The sequence below is a fragment of the Paramisgurnus dabryanus genome, chromosome 23 (assembly GCF_030506205.2).
Source record: "Paramisgurnus dabryanus chromosome 23, PD_genome_1.1, whole genome shotgun sequence".
NCBI classification, from domain to species: domain Eukaryota; kingdom Metazoa; phylum Chordata; class Actinopteri; order Cypriniformes; family Cobitidae; genus Paramisgurnus; species Paramisgurnus dabryanus.
Window position 1 is genome coordinate 2,462,402 of NC_133359.1, and position 22,863 is coordinate 2,485,264.

Here is a 22,863-nt window from a genome sequence, read left to right on the forward strand (position 1 = left end):
TGCAGGAATAAATAATGTTCTGCTATTTTTTGATGAGAGCTGCAGTGACCGCTCTCTGCTTCAGAGTAATGTGAGTCGGGTTATTAAACACTAACGGTTTTAATATCTTAATGTCTGCACTCGTAAGTCTTCTGACAGGTCAAAAGCTGAGATTTTCCTGATTTCTGACAGAACCGTAATTAATGCTGGGTTGGGTTACACTTTAAACTTACCCATAAGATCAGGGTTCCCACGTGTCCTTGAAATCCTTGAAAGTTTGTGAATCTGCGGGAAAAAACTTCAAGGCCCTTGGAAGTTTTTAAAATATACATACATAGATACAGGTCATTGAAAGTGCTTAAATCTATTTTATGCAAGAAGTATAGTTGCATAGTTGTGTTTGACACATGAAAACGTCTCGGGTTACGTATGTAACTGTTGTTCCCTGAGAAGGGAACGAGACGCTGTGTCTCTCCTGCCATTCTTCCTGCGTCCCTGTAACGCCATCTTTGGCAATATTTCATAAAGCGATATACTTCCTGGCTCCCGCGCTCACCCTGTCTTTGTCGTTAAGCCTCACCATTGGTTGAATTTGATAAACACATTCAGACACCTTTAACCCTGGAGGCGTCCCGAAAGTGTCACCGCAGTGTCACCGCTGTGACGCAGCGCGAGTTCCCTCAAAAGGGAACTGTAACAATATATCTTAAAAGGTAACACAATGTAACCTTGCTCTCACTTGAAATGTGTCCCCACATTTAGTCCTTGAATTTGAGGGTATTGGACCTGGAAAGTCCTTGAAAGGTCCTTGAATTTGAAGTTAACTAAGGTGTGGGAACCCTGTAAGATGAAACGAAAATCTTGAGAAATGCTATGTGTGTGTGTTTGATCACAATAGTGCGCAACATTCCATATTTCAATTCTGCATCTGTAATAAGAGAACACTTTGTCACCGTCTGAATTAAATACAGTATGCATACTGAGGTTGTGTGACAACTACTGTATTTAGCGTAATAAACATTTATTGTAGCATACTGTTTCACATACTAAGCGGCATTTACGGCACAGTAAGCAGAACAATTAAATTCTAATTAAAATCTCAGACCAAACCAAGTGTAGATCCTAGTTTGATTCAAGAGAGAAACATTAATTAAAATCACAAACTGATGTTAAAATACAAAAATATTTCCTTCTCAAAGATGAAGCTACCTGTGTATATATTTTTACTATTTTCGTGTTCTTGTTCCCTCTCCGCACATCTTTCATCACCTGCACACTAAGTTGTTAACACTATGAGAGGTCACAAACCAACTTGTTCTGTGACGGATGCGGTTGCTATAGCAACTGTAAAGGGAAATGAATAGATGAACACTTGAACTGTCGCTCCGTGCCTGTTATCGCATTACACTCTGTGATAGGATGTTAGACTTCAGTAGTTTTGTTATTGCGCTGTACCCCTCTCGGCTTCACGGGTGCATGTTGTTCATTTATTTTCTAGTTCCTCCACGGTTCCTGACGAGACCTTCCAACACGTACGCCCAGGAGTCCATGGACATCATCTTTGAGTGTGATGTCACGGGGTCACCGCCGCCCACTGTGAAATGGATGAAGGACGGAGACACGGTCATACCGAGCGATTATTTCAGAATAGTGGTAAATCAAAGCTTGTCTAGTACACATCTATGGTCTCAAATCTGCTGTATGTGAAGATTTTAAAGGTCTTTCTTTTCCTCTATTCAACAACAATTTATGCAAAAACTGAGATCATCTGGCTTGATAATAGTTTATTATATCTAATGTCTGTCTCTGTGAAAACGTGTGATTTGTGCTTCAGTGGTAATGGCTCTGTAATTTGTATCCTTTATGTGAAAAGTCCTATTATATTATCATCCAGCCCTATAAATAGTCAACAACCATTCCAGTCATAATTAATCTCTTTCTGTTATTTTTGCCGGCATAAGCGGCTGTGTTTCTCGCAGTAATAACTGGCTGATGATGGTAATCTGTTTTGTTGTTTGTGTCTCCACAGAAGCAGCACAACCTACAGGTTTTGGGTTTAGTGAAATCGGACGAGGGTTTTTATCAGTGTTTAACGGAGAACGACGCTGGAAACATTCAGGCCAGCGCACAGCTAATAATACTGGATTTAGGTAAACTTTCTTATGGCATATAATTACTGTCATCACAGATTCACATTCAGATCTTTAACAACACATCAGATCTTAAGGAATGCTTTCAATGCTTCTGTTTGTTTAAGTTTAAAGCCATCCATCTGAGATGGTTTCTGGGGATGAGTCCAAAAGTGTAGGTTTATTTATTTTATTTTTTTAATTATTAAAAAAATGTAAAGCATAAGTACAAAACATTACAACCAATGTTCTCAAAGTTGTGCACGTGTGCAGCCACCTAGGCTTATTGAAGGTACCGTGTGCAGTGCAATTTTAGACCCCGGACAAAAACAAAATATCTTAAGACAAGGCAAGCGCCCTCTTAGGAAGCAGCAGTAGCGACAGAAAAAACGTTACCTCGGCATCATAAAAACAAGGTCAATCATATAAGCATGTTTGTCTTTTTTTCAGAATTTTCAGTCCTTGATTCTGATTGGTCTATAGTTGTGCTTACTCCACTTTGCTTTGTGCCTAATATGATAAAGGAGCCTATCGTACCTTACTGCTTACTTAAATTTCTTTTTTTACACATTTAGGCCCTGTTTTCATTAGAGCATTTGCGTTTTAAAACGGCATTTTAAAATAAAAATGATCCTCGTTTATACTGGCATTTTTAAAAGAATCTTCATCACTATTCACGACCATAAAAGCATGAAACATGACCAATCACGTAACTGGGCATGCGCATAAAAGTGTAAAATAACTTATTACTCTAATAATAGCTTACCTTTGCGAATTTAATTTCGTACAAACTGACTGTATTCTTCAGAAAAACACCAAATAACTTATCTTCCCTTACCTGTCACTGTCAGTGCGTGTGTGTGTTGTGTTCCCTCACACGCGTTCTCCCAAAAAAAGCGTGGCCCGCTAAAGTATTAAAAATTAATATGACGTAAATTTTTAAAAGTGTGCGATGTCCGCAAAAAACGCAATCGGCTAAACGAGTATTAAATATTAATTTGACGTTGATTTTATTGTTTTTATTAATTTATATTCACAAAACTTACCAACCAAACATCGATTTAAATTAAGAGACAAATTATATGAAACAAAATTAATTTTTCTGACGCATTACAATTCTCACTTCATATTGGCCTTTACAACGCCCTATATTGCATTTAAAATTACAGTCTATCTTTTCGTAATAAGCTAACTAAATTTTAACAAAACATAAACAACATTACAACAATATTCAAACCAAACAATATTTCAAACATAAATATAAAACAGACATTATCTATAAGGATACATGTTAAAACAATCTGATATAACATTTATAATAGCTGGTTGGTAGATGTTTACTATTTTTGGCAAAACCTCCGATGCAAACCTCCATTTACCTGAATAAAAATAATTTTTACTTTGAAAATGATGTGCTGTCACGTTAACATCAGCTGTTCGTTTACATAAGACTCCGTCTACGTTCATTTACACTGCAGCGCAACATCTGAGTTCTTACAACTAAAAGAGGGTCTGCAGCGTTTTCGAATGAATCCGTTTATGAGGGCCGAAAACGGTGGCGTAGTGTAAATGAAAGGCGTAAACGTAGCAAAAGTAAAGCGTTTTAAATGATAAATGTATTAATGTAAACATAGTCCTTAGTATCAGGGGGTCCCCACTCCATGCCTCTCTCATCTAAGGGGTCAATGTCCCATAAAACGTTGAAGACCCCTGTTCTAGGCAATGTATCTGAGCGGGCGTTTAAACTGTAAACGTAAAACTTTATATGCGCTTTGGCTGTTTGTTTATAACACTTTTCCAAAAAGCACGCATAATACAGCATTTTTAGTCATTTTTGCTGATCCCTATAATCACGGATCATTTTGTCATTTGATCATTTGCTTTACTATATTGCTGTTGTGTAAACATAGCTATAATGTTTTCAATATTAATCTGGCTTTCTCATAACCAACTACGATCACAAAGACATTTGCTTGGTTTACATCCAGCTGGTAATCTTATTGGTCCCCATTGCATCTAAATGCAACATTTTTCCAGGTATTATAGACCTCCTTATTCAGTGAAACTCGATAGGCATGCTGTTTTGTTTACAATTTTCTAATGTGCATCATTAAAAATAATCATTTGTAGTGCTTTATTTGTAGCCTCCCACTCGATCTCAGACTTTTTCACGCGTAACATTTGCACATGCATTTCCACACACTCGATTTAAGCTTGTTGTCACACGTATAGCAAACGCGTGAATGACGCTGCATTGATCGGATGGTGAGATTTGTTTCCAGCACCTGCCACGGGCGCGAGTCTCTGGTGTTTTTTCATTTCTTCATCATCTTTAATTAAGTGCTCGGCTTCATTACGAACGTGCGCATTCTTTTAATTTTCACATGTTCAGCGTTACATTAGCACGTTTTACTCCAGAGCCCCGGCATTATGCGCGTGTAACTCCGGATATAATTTAATAATGCAAGCTTCTGTCTGCTAAATGTGTCGAGGAGGTTTTGTTTACACGGGCAGGCCTAATACAAACCAGCAAACACTTAATCTGCTTCACCAAACAAGACTTCAATGACATCTTTAATTAGCACTGCCTGCACGGCCTCGTGAGAAGTTTGTACTCATGAAGTCATAAGAAATGAATGTTTGGCATTTTTATACATTTTCATGCAAATTTTTTGTGTTAATGCAAGAACAGAAGATGTGCATGAGATGTGCACTGATGGTTTATCAGTGTGCTGGTTTATTAGTCTTGTGCTGTGACAGAGAATCATGGGAAATGTAGTATAGTCATCATGTACCATTCTTCCTGAGAAGTACACAGTGTGTGATGTTTTTATATATATATATATAGATATAGATATAGATATAGATATAGATTTTTTTTTTTTTTTTTTCGAAACAGCTGCTGTTGAAATGACAAATCATTCAGTAGAAGACATCTGTCAAGATGAAGTTTAACAGATAGTTGTTGTACCTGATTTCAGTGATTGATGCATTGTACTTGTTGTGTTGACTAGAGAAGAAAGTTTACTTAAAGAAATTTTTAATTTCTCTAAAGTTGCTCCTTTGAAGCTTAGGAGACTTGAAGTTTATGATGATGCATATTTGAATTTGGTCTCTGATGTTTCACCTAAAATTAGGTAAAGTTAAATTAGACTAAAATGAGAGAATTGTAGAAATACAGCTTAGATCATTTGGTTTTTGAAGAATTTTATAGAAACCTGAATTCACATCTTGGTTGGAGAAGTAAACGATAAACTCATGAGATCCCATTTGTGTTTCATCGGTTAATCAGTATGTATATATTTTGTTACGTATTAAGGATTAAAATACAAATGTGACCCTAGAACTCAAAACAAGTAGCACGGGTATATTTATAGTCATAGCCAACAATACATTGTATGGGTCAAAATTGATAGATTTTTCATTAGGATATTATGTAAAGATTATGTTTCATTAAGATATTTTGTAAATTTCCTTCCGTAAATATATATAAAAAATATTTTTGTAAGTGGATGCAGTTGCTAAGGACTTTATTTGGACAACTTTAAAGGTGCCGTAGAATTTAAAACTGTGTTTATCTCAGCATAGATGAATAATAATAGTTCAGTACATGGTAATGACATATCATGAGCCTCAAACATGATTGTTTTCTCCTTCTTATGTAAATCTCATGCATGCAAAAGAAAAACAGGAAAATAGACATCAACATAACACCGACTTTGACGTTACAGTCGAGAATTAAATTACACATTAAATTAAGTACAATGTTGTGACTGGTTAATGCTATAGTTAATGCTATATGCTAGTATTTAGGCTGAAGTTCTACTATTGACGTTACAGTCATGTTTTCCAGGTCCATACTGAAAAAAACACAAACTTACCACTCAGAAACGTCCATTAACAATCTCCAAACAATTGATTATTCCTCAAAATCTGATACAGACTCAAACATAAGATCTGTTTACACACACACAGAGCTACTGAAGGAGAAACAGCCAATCAGAGCAGAGCTCAACATTATTATTCATGACCCTTTCAAATAAGGTAATATTAGACCATTTCAGTCTAAAGGCAAATCCTAGGGTTGTAAATTGACATGAAAAACTGACTCTGGATCATTTTCGCACTTAATAAAGACAAAAAATGTTATGTAGATATCAGAGTACAATTTAACAGATAATTTCAATGCATTCTTTGGCACCTTTAAAACGATTTTCTCAATAGTTTGATTTATTAGCACCCTTAGATTTCAGATTTTCAAATAGTTGCATCTCGGCCAAATTGCACCTATCCTAAAAAAAACATACATCAATTGAAAGCTTATTTTCACCTTTCAGATGATTCATAAATGTCAATTGAAAAAATTGACCCTTGTGACAATAACTCAATTCAATATACTATACATGTTTAATTTCTGTGTTTAGTGTTTTTGAGGTGTTGTGTGTTTCACTCCCTGTCTAAGGTCTTTATTTACTTTGAACATAAGCTGTTGCTCTCCATTTAATCCTCGTTTTGTTATAATTAAAGAAATAATCCACTTCAGTAGCATTGAAATCAGTCCAGACTCTTCTGTTGATTTTTGCTGCTGATCAGCTGTTTGGGTTTTTGTCGGCGGTAGACGCATTATAAATTCATGGTAAATTGTGTTTCTCATGCGAGTGTTTGGCTTACAGCCTGTTGTTTTTACTTTGTGATTTAAACGTATTGCAATTCCTAATCAAGTTACTGGTCATCAGGCCAAATCAGAATTTATTGAATTATTCAGTGAAACATTATGGTTGGATGGATGTTAATGATGGCAAAATTGAATTTTTTGAGGAGTTTTCCCAGGAGCCGCATCCCATAATCCACTGTCATTTCACTCTCGATAAACTTTCACAGCCATCACTCCATGACCAGCGCTTACATCAGTGGCTTTTAAACCGGGGGGTGCGGGATGGTACAGGGGGCCCAGTTTTATGACATTTTATAAAATACATTAATTCCTCATAAATTTGGTGTAATTAGACCTCAGACAAATTAGGCTATTAACCAACAGCACTACATTGTATAATTTAATATGTTTTGTTTAATTCAAAATCTCAGTTTGGGATGGTTTAATGTCATGCATTTTATTTGGGGGGGCACAAAGGGTTGCACCTTACATGGGGGGTATGTCGAAAAGTTTGAGAACCACTGACTTACATTAGCATTCTTGACTAATGACTAAAATTGCACTTCATGTTTTCTTTTTTAATATTTTAAAAACATATAAGCTATAAACCACCTTTCCACTGTACACACCATTCGGACACAACTGTCAGAGTTCGCCCCCTAGTGGCAGTCGTATGAAATTTTTGTTTAATCGTAATTCCGTGCCATTATTGGAGAAGCCCATTCCAATGCAAGAGCCTTCAATCTATGAATATTCACTATAGTGAAATAAATAAATGAATGCAAATGAATAAAACAATAAAGGGGGTTGCACACCGGATGCGCAGCGTCGAGTCGTGTCTAGGACAACTCTGAGGTATCGTACACCGGAAGTGCACATTAAATAGCGTGAGCTTAGTCAGATAGCGTCTACTTCAAAATGCAAAATATACGTTAGCACCCAATGTTAATCGTAAATGATTTGGGCAAATATGATGTTATTTAATGTTAAACTATGTGAGTGGCGCGACTTGGATTTAAGCAACTTCCTGAGTCGTAGCTGGGTGCAGCGGACAGGCGCCACCTATTGGCGCCGATGTGCGTATGCTGCGTATAAAAAACATTGTGTTTTCTTTTTTTTTAGAACGGCGTGGCGCAGAGCTGCGCGACCGGTGTGCGACTCCCTTTAACAGCTATGCTAAAAGGATTGTGTTTTGATAGGAACACACTAAAATTCATCACTTCCGGTCAGAGTGTTGCATGCTGTGTAGTTGCACAAGTTTTTTTTTTTATGCATCCAAAGCTCAAATTCGATCCGAAAATTACGCACTCGCAGAATTAGTCCCTAACTCTATATGTACCTGTTGTTGTGATTCTAGGTGCTTATTACCAGTGTGTTTACCGCGGTGAAAGCCATCCATCTGACAACAGTCTTGATTGGAGTGTAATTTTCACTGGAGTTTTGCACCCTAGGTTCTGTTTTGTTCAATTGATGGGCAATCAGCTGTTATTGGGTTTTGTGAATGTCTATTGATGAGCCGCCGGTGTTTCCTGACAGCAGGTTGGGTTTCCCAGCATCGACCGCAAGGTACGCGTTGCAATCACGGGTTAGATCAAAGGACAAAAGAACAGAAGCCTGGCTTAACGGTGCTATGAGTGATGTTGAGTTTTATGTTAAATAGATCTGTCACTTTGGAAAAGCGGATGTTAAATGACAGAAAGAAAAACTTCATGAGGTGAATTCTGGGATTGTAGCAAAGTCCCTACCCTTCATCTGTCTGCTGCACATATTTTTGTCAACCGTCCCCATACAGGAAGCTCTCTGCTGGCTTTTGACACTTTTGGATTATGACAGCGAGGGTCACACGTGCCTGATTTATCCGCTTCCTGCCGTCACTCTCCGATAACTCAAATGATGATGATCTCGAGGTCATAAACATAACATCCATAAATAACAGCACAGATAGCTGTGTTGGAGTGGGGTGCGTTTAGGACAGGTTGGGTTTCCTTTTCCTGACTGGCGTGCCGTAATCGAGTCCTCCTGTGGTTGTGAGGTTACACAAACACGGCTGACAGATCTGATTGTGGCTGCTGTTTTACAGCTCAATGAGTTGAGTTAAAGTGGTCCAGGTTCAGCAATGCGTCTTAAAGCTAAAACTTGACCAAATTTTTTATGATTTTAGGAAAAATATAATACTTGTTTTTCGAGTCATTTAAAATAGAGCTGATTTTCTGTTCAAAGGTTCTGGAACACCGCCATGTTTTTGAAAAACTTCATCACCAGGATATGTTTACGACTTTACGCTGCTAAACAAACATTCACGGCTTTCATCTTGATAAGCAGACACATTAGGAACGCACAAGAAGGTCTTAAAAGGTTTTCTTCGGCTGTGAGGAGCGTGTCGGGTTGTAACCTTTGTAGTGTACCTCAGAGAAGATGCTGTTTCATCTTCAAGAAGACACTTTAATATCAGCGTGACATCGTGAAACACTGTTTTACTCTTTCATCTTTTTATTCTTTCGTTTTTTGTCCTTTTAAATGTTTTTCAGGAATTTAACACTGAAGTCTTGAAAACTATGTTATGGTTTTTTATTTAAAGTTAAATGACATGGTACATTTGTATTAATTTGCTGGTGATATGTGACCATGGACCACTAAACCAGTCATAAGTCGCACGGGTATATTTGTAGCAATTGCCAACAATACATTTTATGTGTCAAAATTATCTAGTTTTTATGACAAAAATCATTAGGATATTATGTGAAGATTATGATCCATGAAGATATTTTGTACATTTCCTACCATAAATATATGTATTTATCAATAGTAATATGTGTTGCTAAAGACTAGAGCTGTGCAAAAATATTGATACAGTTAACTATCGTGATACATTTTTTCCACAATAGTGTATCAATATTTATTTTAATCTCTACTATTGATATTTTTTAACCCATCAAACGACCTCCTCCGCCGCTGCTGTAGTTGTCGCTGTCCAGTTGTCTGTCATATCTCAGCCATGTCTCAGAAGTAAGCAAAGTAAGAAAATGGCAGAAAATGTAAAAACACCTGCAGCTTTTAAAGTCGACGTGTGGAAACACTTTGGCTTTAAAAAAAGTTTTTTTTAAGTTAGCTCTATTTTTTGCATTTTTTTTACATTTTTATATGAAAATTAGAAAAAGTATTGCAATGTATTGCAACATGCAACGTATTGTATAGTATCGTGACACATTGTATCATGGACCATGTATCACGATATGAATCCTATCGTGAGGCCCTTGTCAATACCCAGCCCTACTAAAGACTTAATTGGGTCTTAAAAGTTTTTTTTAAGTTAGCTATGTTTTGCATTTTTTTTTTACATTTTTGATATGAAAATAAGAAAAAGTATCGCAATGTATTGCAACATGCAACATAACATCGTATCATGGTCCACGTATCACATACCCAGCCCTACTAAAGACTTAATTGGGTCTTAAACTTTAAAGGGGATATTTCACAAGACTTTTTTAATATGTAAAATAAATCGTTAGTGTCCCCAGAGTACATATGTGAAGTTTTAACTCAAAATACCCCATAGATAATTTATTATTACATGTTAAAATCACCACTTGGTAGTTGTGAGCAAAAATTTGCCGGTTTGTGTGTGTCCTTTAAAATGCAAATGAGCTGATCTCTGCACTAAATGGCAGTGTCGTGGTTGGATAGTGCAGATTAAGGGGCGGTATATCCCCTTCTGACATCACAAGGGGAGCCAAATTTCAATGAGCTATTTTTTGACATGCTTGCAGGGAATGTTTTACCAAAACTAAGTTACTGGGTTGATCTTTTTTACATTTTCTAGGTTGATAGAAGCACTGGGGACCCAATTATAGCACTTAAACACGGAAAAAGTCAGATTTTCATGGTATGTCCCCTTTAAATGGCGATTTTCTCAATATTTAGATTTGTTGCACCCTCAGATTCCAGAAGTCCTATCCTAACTTTTGACTGGTTTTGTGGTCCAGGATCACGTATGATATTAAGTACACTGTAAAGAGTAATACCTAAATCTAACTTATTAAAATTGAGGCAAGTGGCTGCATTTGATGTTTTAAGTTGAGTCAACTTGCAGCCTTTATTAAGTATAATAAACACTGTAATATTAGTTAATACAAACGCAACAAAATTAAGTTGATTTAAATAATAGTTCTAGTATTACTCAGTTTAATTTACTTTCTTTGAACTTTTTTATGGTTTGTTGTTGTTTAGACTTCATCTTTCTGTGAGATGAGGGCACGAATTGTTTATTCAATCAACGCGCCCACCCAGTTTGGTTTTGGGCAGCTGTAAAGCGTGACATACATCAGTATGCAGTCTATGCACAAGTACCAGTCTTCTTAACAATCGTAATTACAAAACTCAAAGATGAAACTTTTCTAAATCTCGAAAATAAATGAACATTAAACACTAAAAACTCTTTCTTTTAAGTTAAAAACACATAAAATAGCGTTTAAATTTAAATTTCACTGTCCAAATGCAGTCCCATGCAAAGCATGCTAGGAACTACGAGTCTACTGCCTAGTTAGCTATGTTTACTAAAATCATTCATGTAGTTTCAACACAAAATTATTAAGTTAATTTCCTTCTTACAAATTTAAGTGGATTATACATGATGAAATAAAGCTGAATTTACTTTCAATAGTGTTCATTTAGAAATACTCAAATTATTCAACTTTTTATGTTATTTAAACTCAAATTTTGATTAAAAAAACAAGAAGAATTTTTTTTACACAGTTTACTCATTTTATTTTTGTTAAATCTACTAAGGCACAGAAACCCTTTTTACAGTGTAGATATGCACCGATATATTGCCCAATAATCCGTATCAGTCCATTTCATGCTATCGGCCGACAGTTTTAAAACAACCAATAGTCATGGCTGATATATCCTGTCAATCAAAAGAGAACAGGAAAATCCAGTGAATTTGAGCTTTGTATATAGAAAATATAAAGAAACATTACTAGTTTAATATGTGAATGAATAACGTTCAGAAAATGAAATCTTCAGAATTCAGTAAATGCAAGTTAATATAACCGTCAAACTATTGGCATCGACGGATATCTTTTTGAATTATCTGCTAGTGGTGAAAAATGTAATATCGGTGCATCTCGAATATTAAGCAACCCTGAGTATTTGCATTTCTTGTTTTCATGTCATTAGATTGATTTTATTTTGCTTGATCATTGCAAGTATGAGAGCACTAAGACATGGTTTATCTCATTTAAACTTGAGTTGCAAATATGTTTTTGAATTTTCAAGAATGTCTTTTTGGTTGAAAATAATGGTTCAACTTTTTGCATCATTTCAGAGCAAATGCAGTTTTGATATATACACTGTCAATACAGAAAAGTTTTAAATATATCAAGATAATCTCAAGAAAAGTTTTTTTGCTATATCATTCAGCCCTCTGTTCATTTTAAATAAAATCGGCAGGACTTCAAACTCACAGTGTCCCAGCATTCGGTCTTGATTAAATCCACACCCTCGGGTGTATTTTACAATTCTATTTCTGTTTTATTTCAAAGGGTTTTTGGGGGAAAGTTTCATATCTAATAATAATAATAATAAAATCTCAGGACCCCTCTGTGTTTGATGTCATTTCCTGTCTTCAGATCTTCCCTTTGAAGGGCACTGTGAACATTTTCACCCCGCCGTGAAGCCCACACTGAGAAATAAGTAGATTTAAGATTAGCTTTCTCATTCGGGAGGGTTCGTCCTGTTCGTTTGAGCGAAACCTTATCACACCCAGCTGTTAAAACAAATAAAGAGCTGCATGTAACAGGATGTAATGTAGAATATAGACTGTGCTATTGCATTTATTGAAAATGGCGCTGACGTCGGACGTCCCGTGGTGTCGTCGTTTTTATGGTTAAGGGTCATGTATAACACCTATGGAAAATGCATACGGTTTTATTCTTGGACTGGGTGTTTCATAATGGGCGGTTCTTTATCTTTGGTTTTTATTTGTGTGTTTTTGCGCTGGTGCTGAGTCAGGATACGAGCGGGAAGCTCCATTGGGTGGGTGGCAGTGCCCGATTTGGCACACGAATGTCTCCAGCTGGTCTCTGATGTCAGTCTATGAGACAGATGCCATTCGCGCCCTCGCTGTCACACGAGTCCCGTTGTGTCTCGAGTGAGGTGATGTGTTGAGGGCGTGAGATGTGACTCATATCTGAGGTTAAAGCTATTAGGTTAAACAGTTTAGAAGAGTTTAATAGCATTTAGCTAGTTCTCCTTGGACTCACTTTTTCTGTTGTATTCCTTTTGTGTAATGTATTTAATTGATTCGTAATGCATTTTTGGTTTTGTTAAGTTGAATTCCTCTGGTGCTGTAGAGTCCATGACACAGCTTTCTCTTTATTGGGCTGGTTTAACTGTAAGCAAACAAACATAATGATTAACCGCCTCTGTTTACTTCTGCAATCGTTTTCCAATCAGCGCTGTTGAATCTGATCAGACAGAAGCTGTGCCTGAACGCAGAAACATTTTACCTGAGGTATGAAGGCATCAAAGCACATCTGATTTAAATTCTTTTTGTCTCCGGAGATACTTTCATCTGATTGATTATAAAAGGCAGTATTGATGTTTCCTTTATTGCCTTTGATATCCAACAATTCTGTGTGTGTATCTGCTTGGCCAAACATGGTCTTAAAATTAAAACATTGTCAGAGAAAAAGGGTCAGAGGACTTTTACGATACATTTACGATTTCTTTTCACCAAATTTCACCAAATTTGGATTGCATTTCTACCAAATTAGTATTGTACACTGAATTTTTTTTATGTTGAATTTACATAATTTTATTATGTCAAGAAGATGCACACAATAAATGTATCTAACTCCAAATATAATTTTTAAGTTGAGTGTACTTATAATTTATCAATTGAGTGTACTTATATTTTATAAGTAATTTTAAATTAATTATATTCATAATTGTAGCTAAAATATTTTGAGTAGAATTTACTCAATTTTTTATGTTCAGTACACTAACATTAATTATGTGCAACCAGATCCATTTAATGGTTTAATCCAATCGTTTTTTAATCTCTTATTCTATCTTAACTTTCCACATTTAACTGCCACATTATGTTGAGCAAGTAAGAAGAGACTCAGTAGGTCTCAGTACTGGCATAAGCACAGTTACTGCTTACATCATGATTTTCATCGTGTTACCTATTGTCTAGCACCACTCTTCTGAATGATGGTAACCACAAAACTCAAAACAGAAACAGAAACTCTTCTAAATCTCAAAGATAATTTAACCTGAAACACTAACAAGTCTTTCTTTTTTGTTAAAAACACAAAAAATAGCATTTAATTTCAAATTTAATCTCCAAATGCAGTCCCATGCAAAGCATGCTGGGAAGTAGAAGTCCACTGCCTAGTTAGTTATATTTACTTAAATAATTCAAGTAGTTTCAACACAAAATGTCTTTCTTACAAATTTGGGTCAATTTTACATGATAAAATTAAGTGAGATTTACTTAATAATTTGTTAATTTAGAATTACTTAAATTATTTATGTGTTATCTTTACTTTTTACATTTTGTTAATAGAATTTAATAATTTAGTTTAAGTTAAATATACTAAGGCACAGAATAATTTTTTTCAGTGTAGTTAATATTTTTAAACATCATTTTGTTATTCTGCCTATGAATAATGCCATGTACACACCAAACCAGAAAAGATGTGTTTGAAACAAATAGTGTGTGTACGGCAATCGGGCTGCCAAATTTGCGTCATTTGCATTGCATCTTTGCATTGCCTTTGTATGTAATCTACTCACGCAAATAATTAAATTCGCTTCTGGTGTGTACATGGCATTATGCTGCGTACACAACAAACGCAAAGCATTGCGTTCCTTGCATTTTATTTGTTGGGCGATTTAATGCCGCAGAAGACGTGTTTGAGGCGAAATTGCGCCACCCAATTCACCTCATTCACAGCGCCCTGCTCAAATTCGTGTCTCTTCACATCTTTGCGTTAATTTTATATGTAATATACTGTGCAAATAATTAAACTAGCTTCTGGTGTGTACACGCCATTATTTCCTGAGGCCAATAAGTCATCGATCTAATCTAGGGATGGGACGGTTTGAAAATTTTATATCATGATTATAGTGACCAAAGTTATCACGGTTATCAATATTATCATGGTTTTGTTAAAATTAGATGGAAATGTTCAAACAGAACTGATACACACACTGAAAACATTTGAAGTTTTATTTTTGAAAATCACAATTTAATATTTCATGTCCCTGAAATGATTTGTGTGGTAAAAAAAATCTGTCTAATAAGTTTACCGTGAATGAATACAATACATTATCCCTTAAATGCCTTCTTGTGCCAAAAAATATGTTGTACGCGCCTGTGTCAAACTGATTCTGATTAGACAATTTTTTTCTGCAAGTTTTCAAAATCACGGTAATCAAACACGGTTGTAATGATAATTACATTTTTAACGATATTACTAACCGTCAGGACATTTTATCGTGGTTAATCGTGAAACCGGTTATCGTCCCATCCCTAATCTAATCTTTCAAACGCAGTATCTGTATTGTTCAATTTGACTTAAAATGTCTGTGTCACCTAGCAACTAAGTATTTATTAAGTTTTACGACTCATCCCCAGAAAAAAAAACATTTTAAAGACGAAAACAATAGAATATATATCAATTTTGTAGTATATGTGTGTATTATATATGTACAGTATATATAGTCCAGATGAAATAACAGTTTAAATTTGATGTAGTTGTCATAGTTTCAGTTATCTTTCTATTTTTAAAGTTAATGTCACTAATACACATCACTATGTGAATGTAGGGGTACAGTATATATTTAATGAATAAAGAAAAGCAGTAATAGCATGTATTTTTTTATATTTCATAAGCTTCAGGTTTTTTTTAGGTCTATGCTATATACTAACATATAATGTAAAGATGCTTTGCATCAATGCAAAATTGTGAAAAGCGCTACAGAAATCATTTTGAATTGAAGTGAATATACAGGAACATCTGCTGACTCAAGTTTCATTCGTTTCGATGTAGGGCAACTAGAGGTGATTTGTAAGACACGCTGTTATTTTCCAGATGAAATGTGTTTTAATAGCAGGCACAGATGTGAGTCTGTAATTAACTTTCTGCTTACTGATCTGAATGTTGTTAATGATATCTCTCCTCCCCACGGCCCTGCGGTGCTTGTGTTTTAAAACATCTCGTGGTTTCGTGTTGAGCTTGACATTTAGCCTCCATTACCTTGTTTCATAGTAGATTTACCGTTTCGTTTTGATTTACGTCATTGTAGTCGTCTTTTCGTTTGTCAATTTATTTTATGTTCTTTTCTGTTTTTCTTTTTTGTTTCCTCGCACCCCCTCTTTCCCTTCTGTTTCTTTAATTTACCCTCCTTGTTACCCCCACCCAACCGACCCAAGACGTTGCCCTTCCTTCTGCTCTGCCTTCACTGACTGATGCCACTACTGACCATGTAGCGTCCAGCCTCGCCGAGCGTTCCGGTCCCACCCCGTCCGCACCGCGAGATGTCGTGGCGTCTTTGGTGTCCACCCGATTCATCAAGCTGACGTGGCGACTTCCTGCCGAGCCAAATGGGGAGAACATCACTTACTCGGTCTTCTACGGTCTGGACGGCACCAACAGGTCATACATTGATACATCTTCATCCCAGTACCTTATAATGCCAAAATGTGACTGTGTGCGTGGTGTTGGAAAATTAGGAAAAGTTCAAAAGTCAAATATTTTGGAACAAAATTGAAGCATTTTGTCTATTTGTTTGCGAATGTGCAAATTATTCACTTATTTTGTGGTTTTGCTGTCAGGGAGCGTGTGGAGAACACCAGCGCGCCAGGAGAAATGCAGGTCACCATTCAGAACCTCGTTCCCGACACCAAGTACTCCTTTCGGGTGGTCGCATCCAACTCCAATGGCCATGGCGAGAGCTCCACCCTGCTTACAGTGGCCACCCAGCCGGAGGGTAAAACACATCACGTGTACACACACAAACTACACAAATAATTTTACGTTCGACCACCAGGCCCAGAAACTTGGCGAGGTCTGAGGTTCCTCTTTCTATACCCTTCTCACAAGCACACCGGCTCTGTTTTGAGCGCGTTTGCAAAACCTACCACATGTTTGTTTACTAGAAAATATTTATTTTGCGGACTGGGAGCTACACAATAAAGCTTTTTCTGTTCAAACCTGGGACGTGTAGAACGGTAAACATTAGGGTGGTCAGGAAGGTTTCATAGATACAGGCAGCTAGTTTTAATATGAAGTGACTTACAGGTTGTCAGAGATGTAGTGATGATCTCTGGGGAACAAAGTAGACCCTCACCAGGGATGGGCGGCCATGGTCGGGTGCAACTGGAAAGATCTCGTCTTCTCAAAGATGTGTGAAAGAATGTAACTGAAAAAAAGGTTAAATTCCTGTTAGCAGATGTGTAGATGTTTGTGAATTTATTTGTAAGATCAGAAGTGATTTTGTCCCCGACCATATGGCTTATTTGACTAAGCTGAATTAAAACAATACGCTTTCTAGGTCAAAACCCTGTTTTCTTTGCATCCCACATGTGGACCACAATGCATTTCACTCATTTGAAGCGTTAAAAAAAAATCTTCAGTGGGATTTTGATGCCGCGTTCTCCCCTGAATTGTCATCTTTTGTCATGTGATTTTGTCGTTATTTAAAGTATCCCGCTGCGGGGGTTGAAACCTGTCAGTGCTCGCTGAAGTTTGAGAAAGTAAGAGAAATAAAAGTGTCAAAGACTTCTAGTAGAAATATATCCAATGGAAATTACATCAGTGGTCCTTTGTGTTTTCAAACATCTACATAAATCTAGAGTACAGAAGACGACGCTGCTTTTCTTATGCTCGTCTTTTAGTTTGTAAAACTTTATGAAAGCAAAAAATCTTGCAATTGTGAGATGAGATCTGTGTCTGGAGCTGGAGCTCTGAACAGTAACTTAGTGACTGTTTACACCTGGTATAAGACGCATTTTGGTTAATTGGATCACAAGTGGACAAGAGAGACATGTTCACGTTTATATCTGTTTTTTTTTAAAACGGTCTCTTTTGTCCACTTGCGACAGCTTATGTCCTGATTACTGAGTCTGTGTTAGTCTGTGGGGCGAGTCCCTCTGCTTTTGTTTAAATGTGAACGGGAGATTAAATTTACGTAAACTAGTATTATGTCAGAGTATGCTGCTTGTGTTGTTAGTAAACATGCTGTACAGTGTTTTGTATATGTAAGCACTTTCTCTAATGTTTCAGCGCAATTGATGAATTGAGCTCGCGCAACTTTCACACGTTCGCAAAATGAAACAAAAATTAAAGAGGTAGAAAGTAGGGCTGAACGATACATTGAATTTGCATCGTCATCGCGATATGAACTCACGCGATGAACACATCGCAACAGATAGCCTTGACGCAATGAATGAAGGGAAAATGGTAAGCACATGTAATTAAAGCGCAGTATTTGCGCTCTGGAAGCGCCGTTGTCGCGACTCGCACACTTTTCAACGCTTTCCAGGCTTTTTAAAAACATTTTAACTTTTCAGAATGACACAAGCGCAGCGTGCAGGTCATGTGACAATAACCTATGTGTCTAGCGTTTTCCACGCGTTTTTAGGCGCGACATGTGAATGTCCCCTAAAACATGAAAAAAATTTTTTTTCGCAACTCACTTCGTCATCGCAACATTAAACAACGTCATCACACATCGCAACTTTTCCTCACATTGTGCAGCCCTAGTGGAAAGCACCTGCTTCAGTTTTATCAATGAAAGCCTAAAGATAGCTCTGTACCGCTGTGTGTTTGTGCTAGAAGTTAGGACTGATGTAAAAACATTGTGCTCTGTACATCACATTAGATCAATAGGCGGAGAGTAGGCAGTCTCATGTGGCTGCTCAAACACATGAGCGTCTACACCACAAAATCAATCTGGTGGAATGCGTTTTTCGACTAAAGGGCGATTCACATTTCGCATCTTTTGTGTGCTCAAGTTCGTTATTTCAAATGTAGGCGCGCTCATAATGAAAGCGACGCGGCGCGCTTGTTTTTTCCAGGCGCGTCCGCACCGCATTGAGTTAAAAACTTTCCAACTTTTCAGAATGCCGCAAGCGCACCCCGGTTTTAGACGCGAAATATGAACCGCCCCTAACTCTGAATGTGGTCAAAAGTGGATGAGCTCAAAACATTTCACACCCCGTTTACATCTGTATTTAGGTGCGTCCACTTGTGATATGATCGACCAAAACGCATCTTAATACAAGGTGTAAACTGCCTGTTTTCCGTCTCTCAGTTCAGCTACCCGGACCGGCTCCGAATCTGCAGGTGCTGTCTGTTGGAACCACAACGATCACACTGAGCTGGGAGAGACCGGTCACAGGAAACGGCGAGATCCAGACCTATAAAATCTTCTACAGCGAGAAAGGCCAAGACTCTGAACAGGTGACGTTTATGTTTATCAGATGTGATCTGTATGTTGGTCTTTTGCACTTCTTCACAATGATGCCATACAAGAACCATTTTTTCGGTATTTTCGTCTTACCGAAGTGAATCAGAAAATTGTTGCATCCTTTTAAACCGTAGTGTCCCGGTGATGTGTGTTCAGCTTCACAGGGTTGCACGGATCATGCATGGTAGTGATGTCATACGTCAGTCTGCGCAGCTTACGTCAACCTAGTTTTTTCTACCACAGGGGCTTGTAACGCTAACCAAATATCCAAATGCCCCTATAACCACAAACATATGAAGAGTTTTGTTGCAAAACGAGATAACTCCGTTTTTTTTTTATTTTTCAGAAATCTTGTTTTTTGGTTGTGCATTCCAATTAGGGATGCTAAACAATTAATCGCGATTAATCGTTAGCAGAATAAAAGTTTTTGTTTACATCCCATATGTGTGTAAACTGTGTATAATAAATATGTATATATATAAATATGAACACATTCATGTATAATTTTAAGAAAAAAAAGTATATATTAAGTATTTGTATTTATATATAATATAAATTATACATAAATATACAAATGTATATACACATGTAACATTTCTAAAACATATACATGCATGTGTGTACATTTATTTATACAAAGTTATTATACACAGTTCACACACACACACATATGATGTAAACAAAAACTTTTATTTTGCTAACGATTAATCGCGATTAATCGTTAAGCATCCCTAATTCCAATTAATATCAATTCAACTGCAGTTGGTTTGTTTTGATTTAAACCTTCATAACTTAAAAAATACAGCTAAGTAGCACCATTAAACAAAATAATAACATGATAACATAATAATAAACATGTTTTGACAAAAATTTTAAAAACGGATTGATCTCATTTTGCTACGAAACTCTTCATATATAAACCCACACTGTCATCATTTTCGTGATCGATCGTCGATGCCAGGTTCGAGTACTCAAGCAATCGATTACTTATTCCACCCTAGTGAACAGCATACAACCCTTACAAAAGAGTACTACAAAGGTTTATGATATTTTACTGTGTTCACTCCCGTTCCTCACTTTAGATTACTTGTTTTCTAGATCGGGGGTTTTCAATGGGGTCCGGGTCCCCCAGAAAGTTCTAAGGGGTCCCCAGAAAATTTCATTGAAAACAAAGAAAAAATGAAAAAATCCGCTATATTTGGAAACAATATGCTGTCTTTATGATATAGAGAGTTTAAATGTTTTTATACAAAAATATATACAGTATATGGATATATATTTTAGGATGGGGTCCCTCGCATAAGGTTCATCATATTTGGTTGACCGTAATCAAAATCTGAAGTTTGAAAACCTTGTTATGCATCATTCGCTTAAATAAAAACATCAAATTAGATGTGCTCTTTTTTTATTTTGTGATATAGCTTGATGTGTTAAACTGCACGTGGTTGTGCAACAACGCAAATTTTGCGCTCAAGTTAAAATTGTTCAACTTGCGCAGAAGATGCTTTTAAGGTGAATAGCGCTGCCTCTAATCTTTTCATTCCCATCGCTCAGCGTGAATTTAGGTTTATTTGCATCTTTGCATTGATGTTCTATTTAATCTACTCATCCAAATAATTAAATTCATTTTTGGTGTGTACAAACCATACATGTTTTTTGGGCTTGGTACCATTGCAATGCCTTGGGGACATGTACCAAGGTAGTAACATTTGTTTGCTTAACATGTACCATGGTAATAAGTAACATAACTAATTACCAAGGTGTTACTGCCTCATTTTATTTTTTGTTAAAAGTCTTGATTCTTGAATGAAGTCCAGGCTGTAGACGATCAGCCCTTTAATAATTCACTGTCACGGTCCTCTCAGTAAATTTCTGCCCTCGTTTTTCGCAGGACACAGATGTGACGGGTCTGTCTTACACTATGACAGGACTCAAGAAGTTCACGGAGTACAGTTTCAGAGTGGTGGCGTTTAACAAGCACGGTCCTGGAGTTTCTACAGAAGACGTTACAGTCCGAACCTTGTCTGACGGTGAGACTTCTGATTGAAATGGTTTCTGACTTCATACAGAGCTTTAAAGCGCTAATGCTTTGATGAAGAATTTTATACTTCATACAGATTTGTCAGTGAATTGATCTTGTATTCTTGAGCATGTTGTCGTGTCGCAGTTGATATGAGAGCTGTCAATCATGAGTTTTCTGCGGTAAACAACCAGCGTGTGAGCGGCATGCAAACACGTTCACGCTAAAGCTGCAATACAATGTTAGGAAGGCAAATGTTTACGGTAAAAAGTAAATGTGAATAATACATACAGATCTTTCACTAACCGCTTTGCAGCTATGATGCAGAGGTTTTGTCTCTCGCTCTCTCTTATCTTCGTATCTCTGTGGGATGTTGAAACTGAATCATGAAGGAGACGTCCTGCATTAAAAAGAGCTACAGGAAAACAGTGAGCGTATGACAGCTGGTGTTAAAATCACAAACACAGGCGCATTGACTGGGGACGTGTCAAGAGAAAGCAGAAAAACACAGCACGGTTTAAATAAGATAATAAAGACTTTGATTAAAGTGAAGCTCTTACATCGGCATCAATGCTCATCAGCTCCGTTACGACGGCTACTAACACGTCTGCCATGAATGCTCAGTTGAACAGGAAGCGTATGATAAGCAGAATAAAGGCGATAAAACGTCACCCGCGGCCATGTCCCAGAATAAACGTTGAGGATTTTCTGAATGCCGGTCTCAGCGGATAAGCCAATTATTTTAGTCGCGCTATCAATGGTGGAAGCTCAGGGTCGTATGGGGACGTCGTGTGGTACTGTGGTCTCCGTTGTTATGTGTGTCAGTACTAAATGCATTTTGTTTTTCAGTACCGAGTGCCCCGCCGCAGAATCTCACACTGGAGGTCTTGAACTCAACGGTAAGCTGCTAATAAAAACCTTGGTGCTGTGACATAATGGTTTGAACCCCATGTATGTTTATTTTTAAGCCTTTAGATGATCACCATTGACTCCACAACTAGGGATGCACTGAAAGGAAATTCTTGGCCAAAGCTGAATAAAATGAAAACCTTAGCCCAAGGCCGAACTTTCTTTTTTTAATTTCTCACCATTGCACAGGTTACATTTTCAAAATTTCCTTTTTACAATATTTATTTCACATTATTTAACAATAAACATGTTTTTTAACTTTCCAGCAGTCATTATAGGGCCTTCTTACACTGATCAGATAGATATCTGACTTGTTAAAACTCTTTTAATACAATCTTCTGTTCTCGCACAAAATGCAAATAACCTTTTCATTACCGTGGGTTCACACCAGCCGCGTTTGAGGCGTCAAATTCGCGTCTACCGCGTCTAGTTTTCCACTTGAACATTTTGAGTTTACTCGCTTCATTCGCGCGTGAAATTCTAGTCATCGAGACATTCACGCGGAAATTTGCGTCATGGGACGGGCTTCTACGACTCCGCTCGCTTCCTGTAATCACCTCACTACTAGAGGAAGCTCCTGATTGGTTAACATGGCGTGTTTTTTCGCCATAGTTAAAATTTTTCATCTCGCACGTTTGCCGCGGCAACGCTCAATTCGCGCGAATGTGGTGGAATCGCATCTACCGCGC

At 37.0% G+C, this 22,863-nt stretch overlaps 1 protein-coding gene across 6 annotated transcripts in view; it reads left to right on the forward strand.

Annotated features, from left to right (window-relative positions):
* The window catches only part of neo1b (neogenin 1b), a 121,080-nt gene that overhangs the window by 75,935 nt on the left and 22,282 nt on the right, over positions 1-22,863 (forward strand). For 5 of the 6 annotated variants that reach the window (XM_065277398.1, XM_065277394.1, XM_065277399.1 and 2 more), the window contains exons 6-12: positions 1,478-1,632; positions 2,009-2,129; positions 16,208-16,430; positions 16,610-16,764; positions 19,090-19,238; positions 21,137-21,275; positions 22,115-22,164. In XM_065277398.1, coding sequence (XP_065133470.1) covers positions 1,478-1,632; positions 2,009-2,129; positions 16,208-16,430; positions 16,610-16,764; positions 19,090-19,238; positions 21,137-21,275; positions 22,115-22,164 — 992 coding nt within the window. The remainder of the gene's footprint in view (positions 1-1,477; positions 1,633-2,008; positions 2,130-16,207; positions 16,431-16,609; positions 16,765-19,089; positions 19,239-21,136; positions 21,276-22,114; positions 22,165-22,863) is intronic. The other variant, XM_065277397.1, reaches the window with a different exon arrangement.